This window comes from Acanthamoeba castellanii, assembly GCF_000313135.1.
Source record: "Acanthamoeba castellanii str. Neff unplaced genomic scaffold scf7180000084740, whole genome shotgun sequence".
NCBI classification, from domain to species: Eukaryota; Discosea; order Longamoebia; family Acanthamoebidae; genus Acanthamoeba; species Acanthamoeba castellanii.
This window is the reverse complement of record NW_004457372.1, coordinates 131,912-149,015: the sequence shown is the minus strand read 5'-3', so window position 1 is coordinate 149,015 and position 17,104 is coordinate 131,912. Positions and strand designations below refer to the sequence as shown.

At 59.2% G+C, this 17,104-nt stretch overlaps 9 protein-coding genes across 9 annotated transcripts in view; 7 read left to right on the top strand and 2 right to left on the bottom strand.

The window, feature by feature from the left end:
* Window positions 1-598, top strand: part of ACA1_391210 (Ras subfamily protein) — a gene marked incomplete at both ends in the record, with an annotated part of 1,716 nt that extends 1,118 nt beyond the window's left edge. The window contains one exon of the mRNA XM_004336728.1: window positions 422-598. Coding sequence (XP_004336776.1) covers window positions 422-598 — 177 coding nt within the window. The remainder of the gene's footprint in view (window positions 1-421) is intronic.
* Window positions 599-772: 174 nt separating this feature from the next.
* Window positions 773-2,294, top strand: ACA1_391200 (LmbE family protein; the record flags this gene model as incomplete). The annotated part of the gene is made up of 7 exons (XM_004336727.1): window positions 773-797; window positions 926-1,163; window positions 1,275-1,365; window positions 1,430-1,507; window positions 1,590-1,721; window positions 1,934-2,068; window positions 2,151-2,294. The coding sequence occupies 7 exons, from the start codon at window positions 773-775 to the stop codon at window positions 2,292-2,294; spliced, it is 843 nt and encodes a 280-aa protein (XP_004336775.1).
* A 93-nt stretch (window positions 2,295-2,387) lies between these two features.
* On the top strand, window positions 2,388-3,660 carry ACA1_391190 (uncharacterized protein; the record flags this gene model as incomplete). The annotated part of the gene is made up of 5 exons (XM_004336726.1): window positions 2,388-2,654; window positions 2,760-2,896; window positions 3,004-3,118; window positions 3,213-3,299; window positions 3,403-3,660. 5 exons carry the CDS (start codon window positions 2,388-2,390, stop codon window positions 3,658-3,660), a joined length of 864 nt encoding a protein of 287 aa, XP_004336774.1.
* A 440-nt stretch (window positions 3,661-4,100) lies between these two features.
* ACA1_391180 (uncharacterized protein) lies at window positions 4,101-7,151 on the bottom strand (the record flags this gene model as incomplete). Its single annotated transcript, XM_004336725.1, has 12 exons — window positions 4,101-4,154; window positions 4,276-4,593; window positions 4,678-5,007; window positions 5,201-5,405; window positions 5,516-5,615; window positions 5,773-5,979; window positions 6,093-6,187; window positions 6,274-6,330; window positions 6,400-6,440; window positions 6,500-6,578; window positions 6,676-6,881; window positions 7,113-7,151. The coding sequence occupies 12 exons, from the start codon at window positions 7,149-7,151 to the stop codon at window positions 4,101-4,103; spliced, it is 1,731 nt and encodes a 576-aa protein (XP_004336773.1).
* A 341-nt stretch (window positions 7,152-7,492) lies between these two features.
* Window positions 7,493-8,338, top strand: ACA1_391170 (uncharacterized protein; the record flags this gene model as incomplete). Its single annotated transcript, XM_004336724.1, has 2 exons — window positions 7,493-8,023; window positions 8,255-8,338. 2 exons carry the CDS (start codon window positions 7,493-7,495, stop codon window positions 8,336-8,338), a joined length of 615 nt encoding a protein of 204 aa, XP_004336772.1.
* A 392-nt stretch (window positions 8,339-8,730) lies between these two features.
* ACA1_391160 (uncharacterized protein) lies at window positions 8,731-11,415 on the top strand (the record flags this gene model as incomplete). Its single annotated transcript, XM_004336723.1, has 10 exons — window positions 8,731-9,072; window positions 9,169-9,285; window positions 9,306-9,456; window positions 9,511-9,628; window positions 9,742-10,082; window positions 10,173-10,276; window positions 10,344-10,674; window positions 10,760-10,882; window positions 10,973-11,092; window positions 11,174-11,415. 10 exons carry the CDS (start codon window positions 8,731-8,733, stop codon window positions 11,413-11,415), a joined length of 1,989 nt encoding a protein of 662 aa, XP_004336771.1.
* A 142-nt stretch (window positions 11,416-11,557) lies between these two features.
* ACA1_391150 (polysaccharide biosynthesis protein) lies at window positions 11,558-14,086 on the top strand (the record flags this gene model as incomplete). Its single annotated transcript, XM_004336722.1, has 3 exons — window positions 11,558-11,625; window positions 11,815-12,113; window positions 12,213-14,086. 3 exons carry the CDS (start codon window positions 11,558-11,560, stop codon window positions 14,084-14,086), a joined length of 2,241 nt encoding a protein of 746 aa, XP_004336770.1.
* Window positions 14,087-14,186: 100 nt separating this feature from the next.
* Window positions 14,187-15,808, top strand: ACA1_391140 (uncharacterized protein; the record flags this gene model as incomplete). Its single annotated transcript, XM_004336721.1, has 3 exons — window positions 14,187-14,204; window positions 14,424-14,814; window positions 14,883-15,808. 3 exons carry the CDS (start codon window positions 14,187-14,189, stop codon window positions 15,806-15,808), a joined length of 1,335 nt encoding a protein of 444 aa, XP_004336769.1.
* Window positions 15,809-15,832: 24 nt separating this feature from the next.
* Window positions 15,833-16,876, bottom strand: ACA1_391130 (uncharacterized protein; the record flags this gene model as incomplete). The annotated part of the gene is made up of 6 exons (XM_004336720.1): window positions 15,833-15,928; window positions 16,022-16,158; window positions 16,255-16,282; window positions 16,317-16,392; window positions 16,440-16,652; window positions 16,815-16,876. 6 exons carry the CDS (start codon window positions 16,874-16,876, stop codon window positions 15,833-15,835), a joined length of 612 nt encoding a protein of 203 aa, XP_004336768.1.
* Window positions 16,877-17,104: the final 228 nt, after the last annotated feature.

The window sequence follows — 17,104 nt, the reverse complement described above, 5'->3', positions numbered from 1 at the left end:
ATCGGACTCCAAAAAGAAAAGAACAGGCTGTCCTCTATTCTGACTCATGCATCCATTTTTCTGTGCGTTTGTTAATTCTGTCCATTACCGTCATTAACTGAGTCCGGGGAAGCTGGCGGGAGGTTGCGATCAGCGTTGGTCTTAGAACTTGCCAGGGGTGAGAAGTTGAGTTCGTGAGGTCAGATTCTTGCATGGGAATGAGTTCCCCTGGACCCATTCTGATTGAGATCCGAAAGGCCAGCAACTTGCTAGCTGAAAAATGCCAGCAATTCCAGTGACTGGATGGAACCTCAGATTTGTAGTTTCATGATAAATAGGCGTCCCAGCTAGCTTTCACTATCAACACAAACTAAACACACATACATACTACAAGAGACTCACCTTCACACAACCCTACTCAAGGTACGCCTTGACTTGACAGAACCATCCCTACCTTCTGAACCAGCTGAGCTCACAATTTGCGCTCCATCCAGCCATGCACATCCCGATCGTGAGCCCAGTCATCCGTGGAGTGACCCACGCCGTTGTGCGCGTCGTCACCCTTCCCGCGCGCCTCTTCGGCGGCCGCAGCCGAAGGCGCCACGTCACCCACCACTAGCAAGCATCTCCCAACATACGACACCAGCGAGGCCAACCTGGGTCCGATGGACTCAGCACCAGGGGTAGCAATGTTAGCAGCACTTGTGGGCGCCACTTTGCAAATGAACAAATGCAAACCATTCCACGTCGTGCTACTTGCGTGAAGAGGCGCGGGCCACATTTGGCGCAAGGAATGAGCCCAGCTGCCCAACTCCGACGTACTTTTCGTCAGTGGCGGGCAGAAGAAACAGTTTTCCTCAAGCTTGCGCCTTCCTTATTCTCTTCCCTCTTCCTCACACTCCCCCCAATTCCCTGATGCTTCGCACTTTCGTCGCTTTTTTCGCAGTCTTCGCTCTTTTGGCTTCGCTTTCGCAGGCGTCGCTGGAGTCGGGTATGCCGCCGTCGGCCTCATCTTCGTCCCTCAAATCTGGCGCCGCGGTGCCCCTCGACCTGCGTAAGTGGGTGGGCAAGCGGGTGCTCCTCATTTCGGCGCACCCCGATGACATCGAAGCCGCCGTGGGCGGCACCATCGCTCTCCTCACCGCCCAGGGTACCGAAGTCTTCTACACCATCGCCACCAACGGGTACTCCTCTTCCCACTCGTTTTATTGTAATTAATATCATTGTTATTATTTTGCATTTTCGCTAAATTCTGGTCCTTTAATTCCTGCGTGACGCACCTCGAACGCATGCAGCGACAAGGGCTGCGCCAACCCTCTCTGCGCTGGCTGGTCATCGGAGCAGATCGCGGCCACGAGGAGGCAGGAGGCCTTCAATGCCGCTCGCGTACGCTCTGCTCTCTCCCATTGCTCGCCGTCTTGCCATTCTCACCACCTTGCATGCACATCAGGTCCTGGGCGTGCCGGAGAAGAACGTGCTGCTGCTGGACTACGAGGACAGCCAGCTCACTTCGTATCCCTTCGCTCAGGTGCGTCGCCTACTCGACAGTTTAGCCGCTCAGCCGCGCCGGTTCGCTGACGAGAGGGATTCTGGGCCGCCGATGTGTACAGGTCAAGGCATCGATGATTGCGGCCATCAGGCGGTTCCAGCCGCAGATCGTTATGAGCTGGTGGCCGTACCCGCGCTTCGAAATGAAGCCCTCTCAGGGCTGGGCCGATCTGGGCTACCACCCCGACCACCAGGTACAGCGCATGCCACACATACCACACCGCGCATTTGCATCGCACGCGACACAGCGCACGTACTAATGGCTGCTGCCATTCGTACGAACGCACAGGCTGCGGGCCGATTCGCTTTGGAGGTAACGCCACCATAGCAGCAAAAGACGAGAGGCGTAGACTCAATGACTCCAACCATTTCTCTTTGTCTCTCTCTCTCTTTCACTCTTTCTCAGACTCACTTCGAGGCCGGGCTGAGCCTTCTGATGCCTGAGATTGGCCCGTCGCCAGCCCAGGTCGAGGAGTACTACATGTGGGACTTCATCACTCCCTCGCACTACATCGATATCTCCTCCGTTCTCGACGTCAAGGTACTCCTCACAAACGACACACATGACACACACGACACGCACACAACACGCGCGCGACTGCCTGCTGATGGTGGTCAATCAGATCAAGTCGTGGCTGGAGCACAAGACGCAGTACCCCAACAGCACTGCCGTGAGCACCATGCTTACTGGCCTCGGCCAAAGGGTGGCGGCCAACACCGGCGCCACCAACGTGCGCTTCGCCGAGGGCCTCCAGATCTTCAGCTGAAGAGCAGGGCGTGCATTCGTGGAATGCCAGGAATAATAAAAAAAAAAAAAAAGATAAAACAAAAAAAAACAAAACAAAACAAGAAGACAGAAGATGAAGCGCGCCATCGTGGCATCGGCACGGTCGGGCGTCCCGACATCTGCCCTTCGCGTGAGATCTCGAATCCAATGGAATCGCATTGATTTGGTTCAGATGCGGAACGGATGGAGGACGCACAACTGCAGCCGAAGGCCCTACAGCACGAACCCGGCCCCGGCTGAAGCCAGCCCTTCTTCGACATCTACGGCATCGACGCTGCCCCCGCCTCTGCCTCCTCGTCGACCCCGAGTCGAGCTCAAGCGAACTGATGAGACCGTTGAGGTTCGCATTTTCATTCCAAATGCCTTTAATCGCTCACGATTTCTTTTTCTACGCACGTATCATGAGCTCGACGATGATGATTCAATTAATCATGAAGCTCGGTAGATCGTGTTCAGGAAGAAGACGTTCTACATGATTGTGACCAGCGTGGCCGCCTTCGCCTTCCTCTACTCGACCGACTTCACCGCCTGGCTCTACCACGCGCTCCATAAAGACGAACTCGAAGCACACTGGGCCGGCAGGTACGTGTTGTGTTGTTTGTGTGTGTGTGCGGTGGTGTGTGCGGAGGCGTGTGTCGTGTCAGTTGTGTCGTTTGCTGTGCGCTGATGAGTGTGTTGCCGGTGGACAGACTGTACGACGAATCGTACCAGCTGCTCCTGAAGCGATCCAAGCGGCGACTGCTCGAGGAGCGCAACTTCCTCGCCGCCAGCGAGGACAGGGACGCCCTTTCCCGCACCGACCTCGTACGTTGGCCGCCCCGCAGAGGACCCGTGTGCGTGTGCGTGTGCGTGTGCGTGTGCGTGTGTCGCGCGCTCATGTCACGATTCATTGCTGCAGAGGGTGGTGAAGGTCGAGCCGAAGCACTCGTTCCTCACCTGGCGCTACAGCATCGCTAAGGACGGTTCGGTGAACCACACCTTCAAGGTAGCCCTCCCGATCATCCATCGTGCTGCGATGAAGAAGACGATGATGATAGCTGAACTGTTGATTAACATCATCATTTCGATGACATGTGCAAACACGTCAGTTGTGGAAGTTCGACGTGCAGATTGACATCGACTACGCGCTCAAGGTGCGCACGGCACACGTGGGCAACATGCGCGCTCGTGGCCTGCTGGGCATCGAGGACATGCACCTCCTCGCCGCCGAGGTGGTCCCCCGTGCGGCGCAGCCGCCGCCCATTCTGCTGACCAAGCGGGAGAAGCCGCTCAGCTTCGACCTCGGCGTGACCGCCTACCCGCCGCACCTCAGCCTCCCCGACAAGTGGGGCGTCGCCAAGCAGTGAACAATGCTGTCAGCCCAGTGAAGAAGAAGAAGAAGAATCATTCCCACTTCGTTATTTACATGCATTCGTGCGGCACGGGCTGAGCTGAGTCAGCGCGATGGTGGCGCGCCAGCCCGGACGGCTCGGTGGTCGGTAGGTGGTCGGCCGACGGCTTGGGCTCGGCGGCGGTTGAGGGCGGCCCCGGGTGTCGGGCGTAGTGCGCGCCGCCGTTGGTTGTCGTGTGTCCGCCCTGGGCGTCGTGTTTGGTGAAGGCCTCCTCGCCGAGCGTCGCCGCCAGCTTGAACGTGCTGCCGAGTTGAAAAAGTTGTGAGTGTGAGCACACATGCACACGGGTGTGAGGTCTGGGAGGAGTAAGTACTCGACGATGTCGTGCATGACGGCGTTCATCTCGAAGGCCTTCTTCTCCTTCCTGGCCTTTTCCTGCCGTCGGAGGGCCGCCTTCATCTTGCGGAGCTTGCTCGATGACAGCGATCTGTCGGCCAATTCAACCCTTGCTCCCGTTAGAAAAGAACATGAAAAACAAACAAAACACAACATTAATAAGAAAAATCGAAATAAGAAATCAGAATAAAGAACGAAGAATGAAGCGAAGAATGAAGAACGAAGAAGGCATACCTGATGGTGGCGCATTTCCAGCCGCGGATCATGGCCATTCGGGTGTCGGGATCCATGGAGGGCATGAAGACGCACTCGCTCTTGCGCAGCCCCTCCAGCTCGTCCGTTCCGCTCCACACGCCCGCCGCCAGCCCGGCCAGGAAGACAATGCCCGCCGCCGTCGCACGCGAGGGGTTGCGGGGCCGGTTGAGCGGCTTGTCGAGGATGTCGGCCAGGAACTGGCAGAGGAAGTCGTTCTGCACGAGGCCGCCGTTGATCCTCACGGGCTGCTCGGGCAGAATGGCCACCGCCTCCGCCAGCTCCATCAAGTCGCTGATACTGTACCGTCCACAAACAAGTGAGGCCGCGTGTCGTGTGTGTCGTGTGTGCCGTGCCGTGTGTGCCGTGAAGGGCGGAACAAACCTGTAGGCGATGCCCTCGAGCATGGCGCGCACGATATGGGCTTTTGGTGGTGGTGGCCGAGAGGCCGACGATGACCCCGCGTGCGCCGCCGTCGCTCTGCGGCGCGCCGAGTCCGCTGAAGGCCGGCACAAAGTAGACGCCCTCCGTGCTCGGCACCGACGAGGCGATGGCCGACGTCTCCTCCTCCTCGTCGAATATGCCCAGGTGGTTGCGCGACCAGTTGACGACGGTGCCGATCGTGGAGGCGAGGCCCTCCATCATGAAGGTGGTCTTGTCGCCGATGGTCCACGCCACGAAGGGGTACAGCCCGTCCGGCGAGCCGATCGGAACTAAAATAACGAATTGATTAATAGGAGTTACGTCCTGTGTGTTTGGCGTGCGTGCGGTCGTGTGTGGTGTGTGTGGTGTGTGGCGTGTGTGTGGCGTGTGTGGTGTGTGGGTGTGTGGCGTGTGTGGCGTGTGTGGCGTGTGTGGCGTGTGTGGCGTGTGTGGCGTGTGTGGCGTGTGTGTGTGTGGTGCGTACCAGTGCCAGTGTTGACGTCGAGGAAGCACCCAGTGCCGGCGGTGACCTTGGCATCGCCAACGGAGAAGCAGCATCCCCGAACAGGGCAGCGCCTTGGTCCGCGCAGTTGGCCCTGATGGGGATCGAAGCGCCGAAGATCTCCGGCACCGTCTCCCCGAAGTCGCCCGAAGACGGTCGAATCTCGGGCATGATCGACAGCGGAATCCTGCGAGAGAGAGAGAGAGTGATGGGTGTGAGAGGACTCTAAGAAGAAGAAGAAAAGAAGAAGAAGAAGAAGACGCAAGAAGAAGGAATGAAGAGGCGAGGAGCAGGCACCTGCACATGTTGGTGATGGTCGTGTTCCAGTTCATCACAAACACGTCCCACAAGCCCGTGCTCGATATATTGCTGTAATCCGTCGCATGCACTGCTCCTCCTGTTAAAGTGGGAAATCTACAGTTAACGCTTACCATTCAGTTAATATAACAATATGATTTCTACATGTATATAGACACTATAAATATAGTATTATGAGAAACATTTAGATCACAATATTATGATCTAAATGTTGAGTAGCGAGGAAAGAAACGAACCGGTGAACTTCCAGATGAGGTAGCTGTCGACGAGGCCGAAGAGGAGGCGGCCTTGTTTGATGTACTGCTTCTTGTCGTTGGGCAGGCGCTGCAGCATCCATGCCAGCCGAGGCGTGATGTGTGTCGGCTGGAAGTGGTAGTTCTTGGCGAGCGCATACTTCACCTTGTGCGTCATCCGGTACGCCACAGTCGCCGCCGATCGTATCCCTTTATAACAAAGGTGAGAGCAAGTCAGAGTGCCGTGTCGTTGGTCGTGTCGTGTGTCGTGTGTGTCGTGTGTGTCGTATGTGTCGTGTGTGTCGTGTGTGTCGTGTGTTTACCTCGACAGGCGAGAGCATCGTTCAATTGGCGGCAGTACTTGGCCGTTCGGGTGTCCTGCCAGGTGACGAAATTGCAGAGCGGCTCTCCTGTCTCTCTGCGCGCGCGTGCGGTAGGGTGAGTGCGAGTCCGACTGCTGTGTCGAAACGCAGCAGCGGCAGATCATGAAGCGTTTGCACGCACTTGTCCCAGAGAATGAGCGTGTTGCGCTGGGTGGTGACGCCCATGGCGCAAATGTCGCTGGCCTGCACCCCGGCCTTGCCCATCGTCTTTTTGATGAGGTGGATCACCGTGTCCCACAATTCCTACCCACGGCACCACAACGTTGGTCGTTCCGCGGAGAACCGGTTCTGCGACACACACGACACACACGACACACACGACACACACACCGTTGGATCCAACGAACCTGTGGGCACTGCTCTTCCTGGCCCGGTTCATCACGGATGGGCGTCAGCTCTTTGTAGGAGTCTGCAATGCAATTCGCGCTGTGCGGCCACACGATCACGAACATGAACTCGAGTGAGTACTACTCGATGTGTGTCGACAGCGGCGCAGGTGTGCGTGGTGTGGTGTGTAGTGCACCGTTCGTCGTAGATGAAGGCCTTGGCGCCGGTGGTGCCGACGTCGAGGCCCAGCACGAGGCGGCCGGCGGGCTTTTCCGTAGGCTGCGCGTGTGTGATGTCCTCATCGCGCTCGTGCTCCAGGTCGTACTTGAGCTTTTCGATCTCTTCCTCCAACCGCTCCTGCTCGGCCTTGAGCGCTTGGATCCGCCGCTCCTGCTGCGACGGCTGCTCGTACGGGTGTGATGGATGTGAAAGTGTGCGGTGGTGTTGCTGCTGGGCGTGTGGTTGTGGGCCTGGGTCATCCATTGGTGTGCAAAAATTATAATAAGGAAATGATTCTCAGTTGGTTTGTTGTCGTGCGTTAAAGATTGATGATGAGACCAAAAGCAATAACGATATAATTCAGCAGAACTACTTGCAGAGTGCACACGGCTCTGCTAAGTTGGTAGTGCTAACGGCAACAGTTGAACGCGGTGGATCTCCACAGGGTGCCATACCGTTTCGGTTCGAATTGAGCGGAAATCTGGTGCAAATCAATGCTACGGCCACCCTAGCTCAGAAATTTCCGCAAAAAGGCAGCTCTCCACATTGAAGGCAGATGCCATGGCAATCCTTAGCTGCCTTCTGGCTCCTGCTCATGGTCTATGTTCTTCTTGCCCTTCCGACAGTGGTGCAAGAAGCGGTCTCAAGCGTGTAAAACAAAAAAAAAATTTCTTTCTCTAATTTTCTGAATTTTCTTTTTGCGTAAAGAAATAATCAAATCAGATCTGCATCCCGCTCGGGCATCTCGTACGGTTGCGAAGGGGGCAACACAACATCCGCCATTTGTGGAGACCATGGAAGCAGATGATCTTGAAATTTCAGGAGAGGGAAATCTCGTGATTACCGAAGATGATGAAGGTTTGGGCGATGCCCAGGTGCCAAGCACCAAGATCGGTGGTGCTGCGGATGCAGCCTCTCCGGCACCCGACGGCGCTGTAGCGAATCACGACAAATTCGATGCCCGCACGCTCATCTCGCTCTACACCGCCCTGCAAAGTGAGCTTGCGGCAACGAGACGCCAGGTGATTGACATCGAGGCCGCACTCCAGCAGAAGCAGGAAGCCCTCGCCGCTAGAGAGGCTGCATTCGAGAAACAATCGCAGCTCATCGCCGATCTGAGTAGCGACATCGGCCAGCTGAAGGCGGCCAAGCAGACGAAGAAACAGATCAAGAAGGACGTGGCCAAGGACGTCAACGAGTTGAAGCTGAGCCTCGCCCTCGTCGAGTCCGAGAACCGCCGACTGAGGGGCATCGGCGACGAGGTACAGAACGTCAAGCGCGAGTGGAAGGCCATCCACGATGTGCAACAGAAGGAGCTCAACCGAGTACGCTCTCCCCTCTCGCTTCTCCGGCTCAGTACCACGTCTGCAGGACACTCACGCTGGTTGTGCTACGTCAGATGGCCACGCGCATGGAAGAGCTGGCGCGAGTGCAAGCTAACAGTGATGAAGGTGCCCCTTGGATGCCGTGCGTGTCGTGTGTGTCGTGCGTGTCGTGTGTCGTGTGTGCCGTGCGCGTGTGTGGTGGGTCATGATGCTGACCCTGGCCTGTCGCAGATTCTGCGAAGCGGAAGCCAAGGGGACGAGGAAGCGCACGGCGAAAGAAGGAAGAGGAAGAGATGGAGGGATACGAAGAAGTAGAAGAAGAAGAAGCAAAGGATGAGGAAGAAGCTCATGACGATGAGAAGGACTCGCCCAGCGTGATTCGGCGGAGTGCTCGCTTGCAGGCCAAGGAAGCACCGAAGGTCGAGCAGGCCAAGGCGTCGCCGAAGAGGATAGCGAAGCGGAGATCGCGCGAGGCCGCGACCGCTGTCAGCGCACCGACCAAACCAACTCCACCACCGCCAGCAAAGGCCGAATCGCCGGCCAAGCGAGGAAGACCTCGAAAGTTGGTCGAGGACGAACAAGACGAAGAGACGAAGAAGAAGCAGAAGGACGAGGACGTAGAGAGCGAAGCCGAAGAGACGGAAGATCTGGAGATCGACGAAGGGGAAGAGGAGGAGGAGGAAGAAGAAGATGTTGACAATGAACCGATGGTGGACACGTACGGCGAGCCAACCGTCGTGGAGGTTGAGGAGACGCGGGAAAAGATCGTTGAGGAGCCGACGGACGCTAAGGCCGTCATGCAGCAGCGAAGAGAGCGACGGAGGGCCGAACGAGAGAAGGCCGAAGCCAGCGCCGAGGCCGCCGGTGGGGGAACCACCACCGGCGGCAAGAAGCGAAAGATGGAGACGCGGGCCAAGGGCGCCGAGGAAGCGACGGCGAAGAAGAAGGCCAAGAAAGCCTCCGCGGAGCAAGACAAGGAGAGCAGCCCAACCGACGAGGCCGCAGCCAGCAAACTCAAATCGCCGGCCAAGGCGGCTGGTGCGAAAGAGGTACCATCACCAACTCTTACGCTTCAAACTATCATGCCGCCACACATCGTTCACCTCTCTCTCTCTGTGTGTGTGTGTGTGTGTGTGTTTGTGCAGAGTAAGTTGATGAAGATGGTGAAGACCAAGGCCAAGGCGGAGCAGGCCATGCGATCGCAGCAGCTGACGCGCGCACCCGTCACTGCCCCAGCCACTCTGCCCAGCGTCGCCCCGCTGGTGCCACCAGGACCCACCAGCGAACCGGTCATGACGACCCCGACCCCTTCGGCGGCTCGGGTCTGGCCTCCTCCCCCGCCGGGTACTACCCCGCGTCCAGCTGTGGCGTGGCCGCCTCCGCCCCCGGGCAGCGCCGCCCTACCGGCCACAGTCGGCTCTCTAGTGGCGGCCGTGCGCCCAGCACTTGTGTGGCCGCCTCCGCCTCCGGGCACCGCCGCGCCGCAGGCTGCAGCTCCGATCAGTCCCGCGCCAGCAGCTCCCTCCGCCGCAACCTCGAGCAGTACTACCACTTCGCCGATGGGTCCGACGCGCGATCGTCGATCAGACGAAGCGCCTGCCGACTGTACGCACACCACCTTCTCCCCCGCCCGCCCGCTGGAACACTTTGCTGCTGCCGACACAGGCGCTGACGTCTATTTCATAACAAGATTTCAATCGGCGAGTCGCGCTGCTGAGCGGCGTCACGCTGCGCGAGATCGCGGACGATTTCGCCCAGGAGCGGAATCTCGACGAGCAGACGGTGATGTCGCTGCTCGAGCGACGGCTGCTGCAGACGTTCGAGACCGAACGCACCAAGAAGCGGGAGCACAACCAGCGGGGCGAGGAGGCCTGGATGAAGCGATTCGCCAACCAGGAGAAGCTCGTCCTCCGACTCCTGTGGCGGGTGGCCAAGGCCAGAGCCGCCGCCGCCGCCGCCGCGCGGCAGCCGCAAGACAAACACGAACACGGTGACCGGCTCCTCGACTCGGTCCTGTGGAGCTGGGCCAACCGGTTGGCCAACAAGCACGAACCCAAAGGTAACCGCTTCAGCTTTCGTGTCGTGTGTCTTTCGTTTGCGCGTCCGTTTTACTGACCACTGTTCTTGTACTTTATTCTTGCGTATGTAGTTGCGACAACGGAGCTCGAGTCGCTGTGCAAGGCTTTTGCCGGCCTGTGCAAGCTGGAGCGAAGGCGCGGCCGGTCGATCGTGGGCGTGTTCTGCCTGGATCTCGTACTCGCGGCTCTCTCTAAGACCGAGGCCGGTCGCCGTCCCCCCGAGGGCGGGCCAGGTGCTCCAGTACCTGCGCATCGTGTCGCGCGCCTACCCGGGCGCCTTGGCCAGCGTCGAGGGCGACGACGGCAGTGGCGCGGCGATGGACCTCGAAGAAGCGGACGACGGCCTGCGCGTACTGGGCCTAACGCTGCGACTGCTGATGACGGGGCACCTGGGTCCCGCGGCCAAGAGCACAGGCAGCGGGGCCAAGCGCGAGCGGACCAAGATGGTGGACGACTGCCTGGCCGACATTGCCACAGAGAACGACTGGAATGAAGAGAATGCACCGAGTCTGGACCGCCTGCTAGCCGACATCGTCAGCGGTATCGGTTCGCTCGCGCAGCACAACGGCGATGGTACCATCTCCTCTCCACCCTCTTAAGGGGTTGCATGCCACGTCCGCAACGCAATATTGAAAACTCACGATCGTGATACACGCAGAATCGTACAAGCTGACGCCGCGCACCTTCGTGGGCCTCAAGTGTCTCGAGCTGGTGGCCCTGTGGAAGGGTTGGGTCTGGACATTCAACGACCTCATCGTGGAACGGCTCTGGCCTCTGTTGGGTATTCTATTCTTTGTCTTGTCCACTTCATCTACCTGCATATGCTGATTTTTTAACGAACACGCACCGCACACGCCGCACACGCACACAGGCGCGGATTCGACCAACTCGGCGCTGGTGACAACTGTAAGGGCTGTGGGACAGCTGGCACGAGCGGCGATCCAGTTCCTGGCCGAACCGCTTCCCCTCCAGGGAAGCGACTTTCTAGCGAGTACGGTGTCCACCTATTCTCCCCCTCCAATCACATAACTAAGCCATTGCACGTGTGCGGTGTGCGGTGTGCGGACAAAAGACACGATGGCGGATGTGCTGCAGATGGACCCGGCGGACAGCCCGATGGGCACCTTCTCGGTGAAGCTCGCCGCAGCGCAGACGATCCTCGAGATGACCACGTCCGCAGCTGCGGGCTCGCTCCCTCCGTCGTCGTCGACCTCCGGTCCCGCAACCGGCGTGCGGAGTTGGATCCGGTCACTCTCGCCCGCTCACGCCAAGCGAGTGCCGCCCGCCTTGGTTGCGGCCATCGGCAAGCGGTGATTCCTCATGGCTCAAATATTTCAACTTTTGCCTACATCTACCGCAGGCAATACGTGGAATTTGAGAAATGTCCACACCAAACCAAAAAGGGGAAAGACTGGCCTGTTCTGTCTGAGTTACCGGCGAGGCGGAGGACAGGAAGATGCGGCACGTCGTTGCCCTGGTAGTGGTCATCTCCGCCTTGGCCGCCTTCGTCTCTTATCACCAGCTGTCTGCGGAAGAGGGATTCTCCCCAGCCTTCCCACGATCTGCTCCACGGACCATCTTTTTGCCCTCCTCTTCTCCATCTCAATCTCCGTCTTCATCTTCATCTCCCACTCGCTCTCCACCACCCTCTCCTTCCACTTCTCCCCAGCCCCCCGCATCAGTCACACTCTCCCGCCAACCACCACCAGCCAGCCCCACCCCGCTGAGGACCGCCGGGGCCGAGTTGACCCCGCTGGCCCTCGCCATCGTCTTCCCCCAGTTCCACGCCATCCCCGAGAACGATGAGCTCTGGGGCGTCAACTTCACCGAGTGGACCTTCCTCAAGCCCATGCCGCGCCACGTCATCGACGAGGTCATCTACAAGCCCCACCCCGACCTGGGCTACTACAACATTCTCGATTATGGGCACCGCCGGTTCATGCGCGTGCTGGCCGACCGCTTCGGCATCCACGGGTTCTGTTTCTACCACTTCTGGTTCAAGGACCACCCAGGTACGTGGTAGCTTGATTTTATTTTATGTTATTTTATTTATTTTAGTTTGAAAATCACATGTTCTTTGTCTTGGATGGTAATAACATTCGCCCACGCAGTGATGCATCGCCCGCTCGAGCTGATGCTCAAGGATGGGGAGCCGAAGAAGCCGTTCGTGCTGTGCTGGGCCAACGAGAACTGGACCCGTGCGTGGGACGGCTTGCCCAACGACGTCATCCTCGCGCAGGACTACTCCGACCACGAGGGCAACGTCAAGCACTTCTACTTCCTGCTGCCCTTCTTCCGCAACAAGCGCAACATCCGCATCAACAAGCGGCCCGTGTTCATCTGGTACCGCATCGACAAGGAGCATGCGGAGATCGTCGCGGGCATCATGACCCTGTGGCAGGAGCTGGCCCGGAAGGAGGGCCTGCCGGGCATCCACTTCATGCGCTTCGGCCAACCGCCCACCAACGACTGGGCGCCGACCGACGACCAGGGCCTTCAAGGCTACGTTCAGTTCGAGCCCGGGTATTCGAGCCCGTGGTGGAAAGTCGGGCGCCAACCGGCCGACGCGGGCCAGTGGGCCGGCTTCTGGCTATTCAACGCGCCCGAGATCTGGGCCACGTCGGAGCACCGCCGCCAGGGCCAGGCGAAGGAGTTCTACCGCGGCACCGTATTGGGCTGGAACAACGCACCGCGGCGCGGCTGGACCAATGGGAATTATGAGGGCTACCCGCGGATCTATCGCAATGCGACAGCGGACGGATTCGGGCGTCATGTGCAACGCGTGTACGACCTGGCGGTCCAGGACACCAGCATCATTGCCGGCCCGGAGAACTACGTGTTCTTCGCGGCGTGGAACGAGTGGAACGAGCAGTCGATTCTGGAGCCCAACGACGTAACCGGCTACGACATGATCACGACCGTCAAGCGCGCGTTCAAGCCCCACACGGGCAAGACCGTCGTGCACCTGTCCCACCCCGGCGGCGGCACCGAGGCCTACATGAAGCACCTCATGGGCCTCTTCGCCGACTACAACCACACCTGGATCCAGGACGGCAACCCGCCGTCGCCGTCGAGGGACTGCGCGCTGCTCCACATCCACAGCGCCATGGTGCTGGAGGGACCCGGATGGCGCGTGATCGACATCGCGCGCGCCTATCGCGCGCGCAAGGTTCCAGTCTACGTGACGGTACACGACTACCAGTGGCTCTTCCCCACGCAACCCAATCCATCGCTCGAGGTGCTGCAGACGACCGAGCCCGGCATCGGGAACATGCGCAATGCATCGAAGCTGTTTCAGATGGCCAACCGGGTCATCTTCCCCGAGCGCTCGATCTACGAGTACTACCGGACCCAGATAGGCTCCAAGCACTGGGACGAGGAGAAGGTGGTGATGGTGCCGCACAACGACCTCATCATCCACGACGACCGGTTCTACGTGGCCCCAGTGGCCGACAACACGATCAACGTCGCCTACGTCGGCCGCTTCGTCGAGTTCAAGGGCGCCGAGCTCTTTCTGGCGCTTTCCAAGAGCGACGTGCTGCCGGCCAAGCACAACCTACAGTTCCGCTTCCACCAGTTTGGCGAGTTGGAACCGAGGCTGCGGGAGGGCTGCACCACTGTCGAGTTCTACGACCTGTACGACGACAATGAGATTGAGCTCATCCTGCAGCAGCAGAATATCCACATCGTCACCTTCCTGTCTATCTTCCCTGAGACCTACTCCTACGTCACGACCAGGATCCTGCGCGCCGGCATCCCGGTGGTCTACCTGGCCCGCGGCGCGCTCACCGAGCGCCTGGCGCAGGTGAAGCACGCATTCGCGGTGGACGAACCGACCCTGGCGAGCGTGGAGGCCGGCATATCGCGAGCAGTCGAGTTCGTCATGGAACACCAGGGCGCCGACACGATTCTCCGGGAGCAGAGCCCCAACATCCAGCCCACCAAGTGGTACCTGAACAACTACCCCGAGATCGCGGAGTTGTGAGATGGGTCACTTAAAAAGAAACAAAAGAAAAAACATAAAACAAGCAAAAGTGACGTCACTTAAAAAAGGTAAACTGTTTTGCCTATTGCTCACACACATCATGGTGCGCCTGTTGCGGGTTTTATTGTTCTCTGTGTTGCTGCATGTTGTCGTCGTCTTAGTGCTCTCCACCTACAGCGGCCACCTCTGCTGGAGTCCATCTCTCATTTTCTCCTCTATCTCTTCTTCTTCTTCGTCTTCTTCCTCTACGGCAACTTCATCTTCATCTTATTCTGCTGCAGACCCTTTCCGCGTGCCGTGGGGTGCATTCGTCTCGTCCCCCTCGGGCCGCGTGCAGGTCATCTCCGCGAGCCAGGACCACCGCGCCTGGTTCCCCAACGCCTCGGCCCTGCCCACGGCCCTGCGGCCCCGCACCTTCCACAACCTGACCCAACACAACCCCAGCATGCGTGTCTTCCAGCTTCACCTTGCAGTCTCGACCGAAGTCTTCAACTACACCTTATATCAAGTCGAGGTGCCCACCGGCCGCACCTTCCAGGGGGTTGAGCTGTGGTGGAGCGAACCACCATCGGCAGCCGCAATCGTCGACGCTGAGAAGGTGGTCAAGCTGCCGGCCCACAGCTTCATACTCGACCAGCCTGCGGGCGCCGGGTGGCGGTACCAGTTCAAGCCGGGGTTCATGGAGCTGGTTGTACGATGCGCGTTCTTCATCCCGGAGGGCGAGAGGAGTATGCGGCCAGACATGCGCTTTGCCGTGTTCGCCGCCGAGGAGGTGGTCTTCTTCCCGCTCGACCAGTGCTCCACTTCCCCAAGCCGGCCCCGTTGCTGCCCACTGCTGCCCTCGCCACGCCGCGGGAACCGCTGCCGTCGGCGCCGTGGGCCGGCATCAGCGAACTGGGCGCGATCGTGCGGGCCACGGGCGACGACGCCCGGGTGCGAGTTGGCGTGTGGATCACGAGACAGTTCACTTGGACGGCTGACGTCGACCTCTGGTTGCTGTGGACACTCGACGTCGTGGGCGTAGACCACGTGGTGCTCGAGCTGGCCTCGGTCGATCTGGACATCAAGGACGTCGAGCGGCGCCTGGCGCGGCACCCGGGGGTGCTGGAGCGGGTCACCATCGTCGCCGTCGACGCGCCGGGCCGAGACTACAACGTCACCTACTGCCACCTGCAGGAGCTGCTCGTGTGGGACGGCTTCGTGCGGTTTCAGGCCGACTTCGACTTTGTGTTCCTGGTCGACACCGACGAGTTCGTGCAGCTGTTCAGCACCGAGCCGCCCTACGAGCGGGTCGACGTCAAGACCTTTATCGCGCGCAACCGCGAGCGGGTGCTGGCCGGGGGGCACGCCTACCTCCACCGGCTGCGGGTCGCACGCACCCAGCCTAACCGCTTGGTCGAGCCCGGGCTGCCCGCGTTCCTGCGTGGCGTGTTGGGCCGCGACGGCGCCCAGATGCAGACCATGGCCACGGCCGGCGGCGGCGGGACCGAGGAGCAGGGCAAGAGCCTGTTCAACGTCAACGGCGCTGTGCAGCCCTACCTGCACTACAGCATGGGCTACCCGATGAACTTCACCGACGTCTACCCGACCCACATGTGGGCGCAGGCGGAGGCCCACGTCTTGCATATCCGGGAGAAGCCGGACGAAAGCAAGCGCGCCGAGCCGTGGGCCAACGGCACGCTCACTTGGTGGCTGACCCTACTCGAGAAGAAAAATAAATAAATATATTGAAGTAATAATGTGGCGTTACCAGCCCATGGCGGCCTTGATGACGGGTTCAGCGCTGTCGATGAACGTGATGTTCACTCCCTTAGCCTTCTCCTTGTCGACCACGTTCTTGACCTAGGAGCAGCAGGGCTGCGAGATCATGGGTCCGCAGGCCAGGAAGAAGTGAATGTACTCAACAAACTTCACTCGATGCGTCGGCTCTCGAACTGGGCCTTCTCGGGTGTCTCCGCGACTGCAGGGATGAAGGAGCGTTCGCCGTCCGGCGGCACAGCCACCAGCCACGACGAGCCCGCGGAAGGTGACCACGCCGAACCGCGCCTCCGTGCGCTTGCGCAGCACAACCCCTGCTTAGTGTAAAATAAATTTAAATACTAATAAAGATAAAAGGATATTGATTATAACAAGAATGAAGGAAAGCGAAAGCGAAAGATGTGACGCACCGGAGCTGAGACCGCTGGCGGCGGTGTACTGGCGGACGCCGCTGGGTGTTGATGAGGCCCACCGAGAAGCCGTCTACAAACACCTCGAACACATTCCCCTCACGGTCGAGCAAAGCGTCGATGGCCCTCCCCTTGAACCTGAAGACACAAACTTTAAATCGAAGTCGGTGGCCGGGGGGGGGTACGTGGTGTGTATTTCGACGCTGGACCACTCAAACTGGACGGCTCCGGCAATGATCGGAGACTGCTGGACTCGTCCCACATACTGCACGCTCTGGCCCGCGGCCACGGCAACCCAGAGCGCCACAATTGGCTTGTTGTTGATCACCAACTCAGGGAACCTCTTGACCACTGCCACCACCTGAGTGGCTTCTACTCTCTGCTTGCACTTCACCAGGCTACCTATGTAGCCAAGAATGATCGGAATGCCATTTGGTGGACTCCAGACCGGAAAGTCATGGGGAGAAGGGCTGCTTTTTTCGCCTCAGGTGTTGGCTCGCCCCAAAAGGCTCAAACGTTTCACACCATGAAGGAGGAGGAGGAGAGGAAGCTTGAATCACCTGCTGTCGAGGTCGTAGGGTTGCCTGTGGGTCACGATAGCCACAATGTTCTGCTCGACCATGCCCAGCAGCTAATGATGGTGCCACTAGCCTCCCTCCAGGCAGATTTCCTTGAGGAGGTTGGTGGCTTCCTCCATCAGAGAGCTGTGCGGCGATACAGCACTCCTGGCCCATGGCGCATCTCCGTGCCCATTTCTCCGTTCTTGGCGCGGGCCACATTTGGATCAACGACTGAAATATGTCTTGATACGAACGATTCGGTGGCCGCGTACCTCGGTGATCGATGGGGC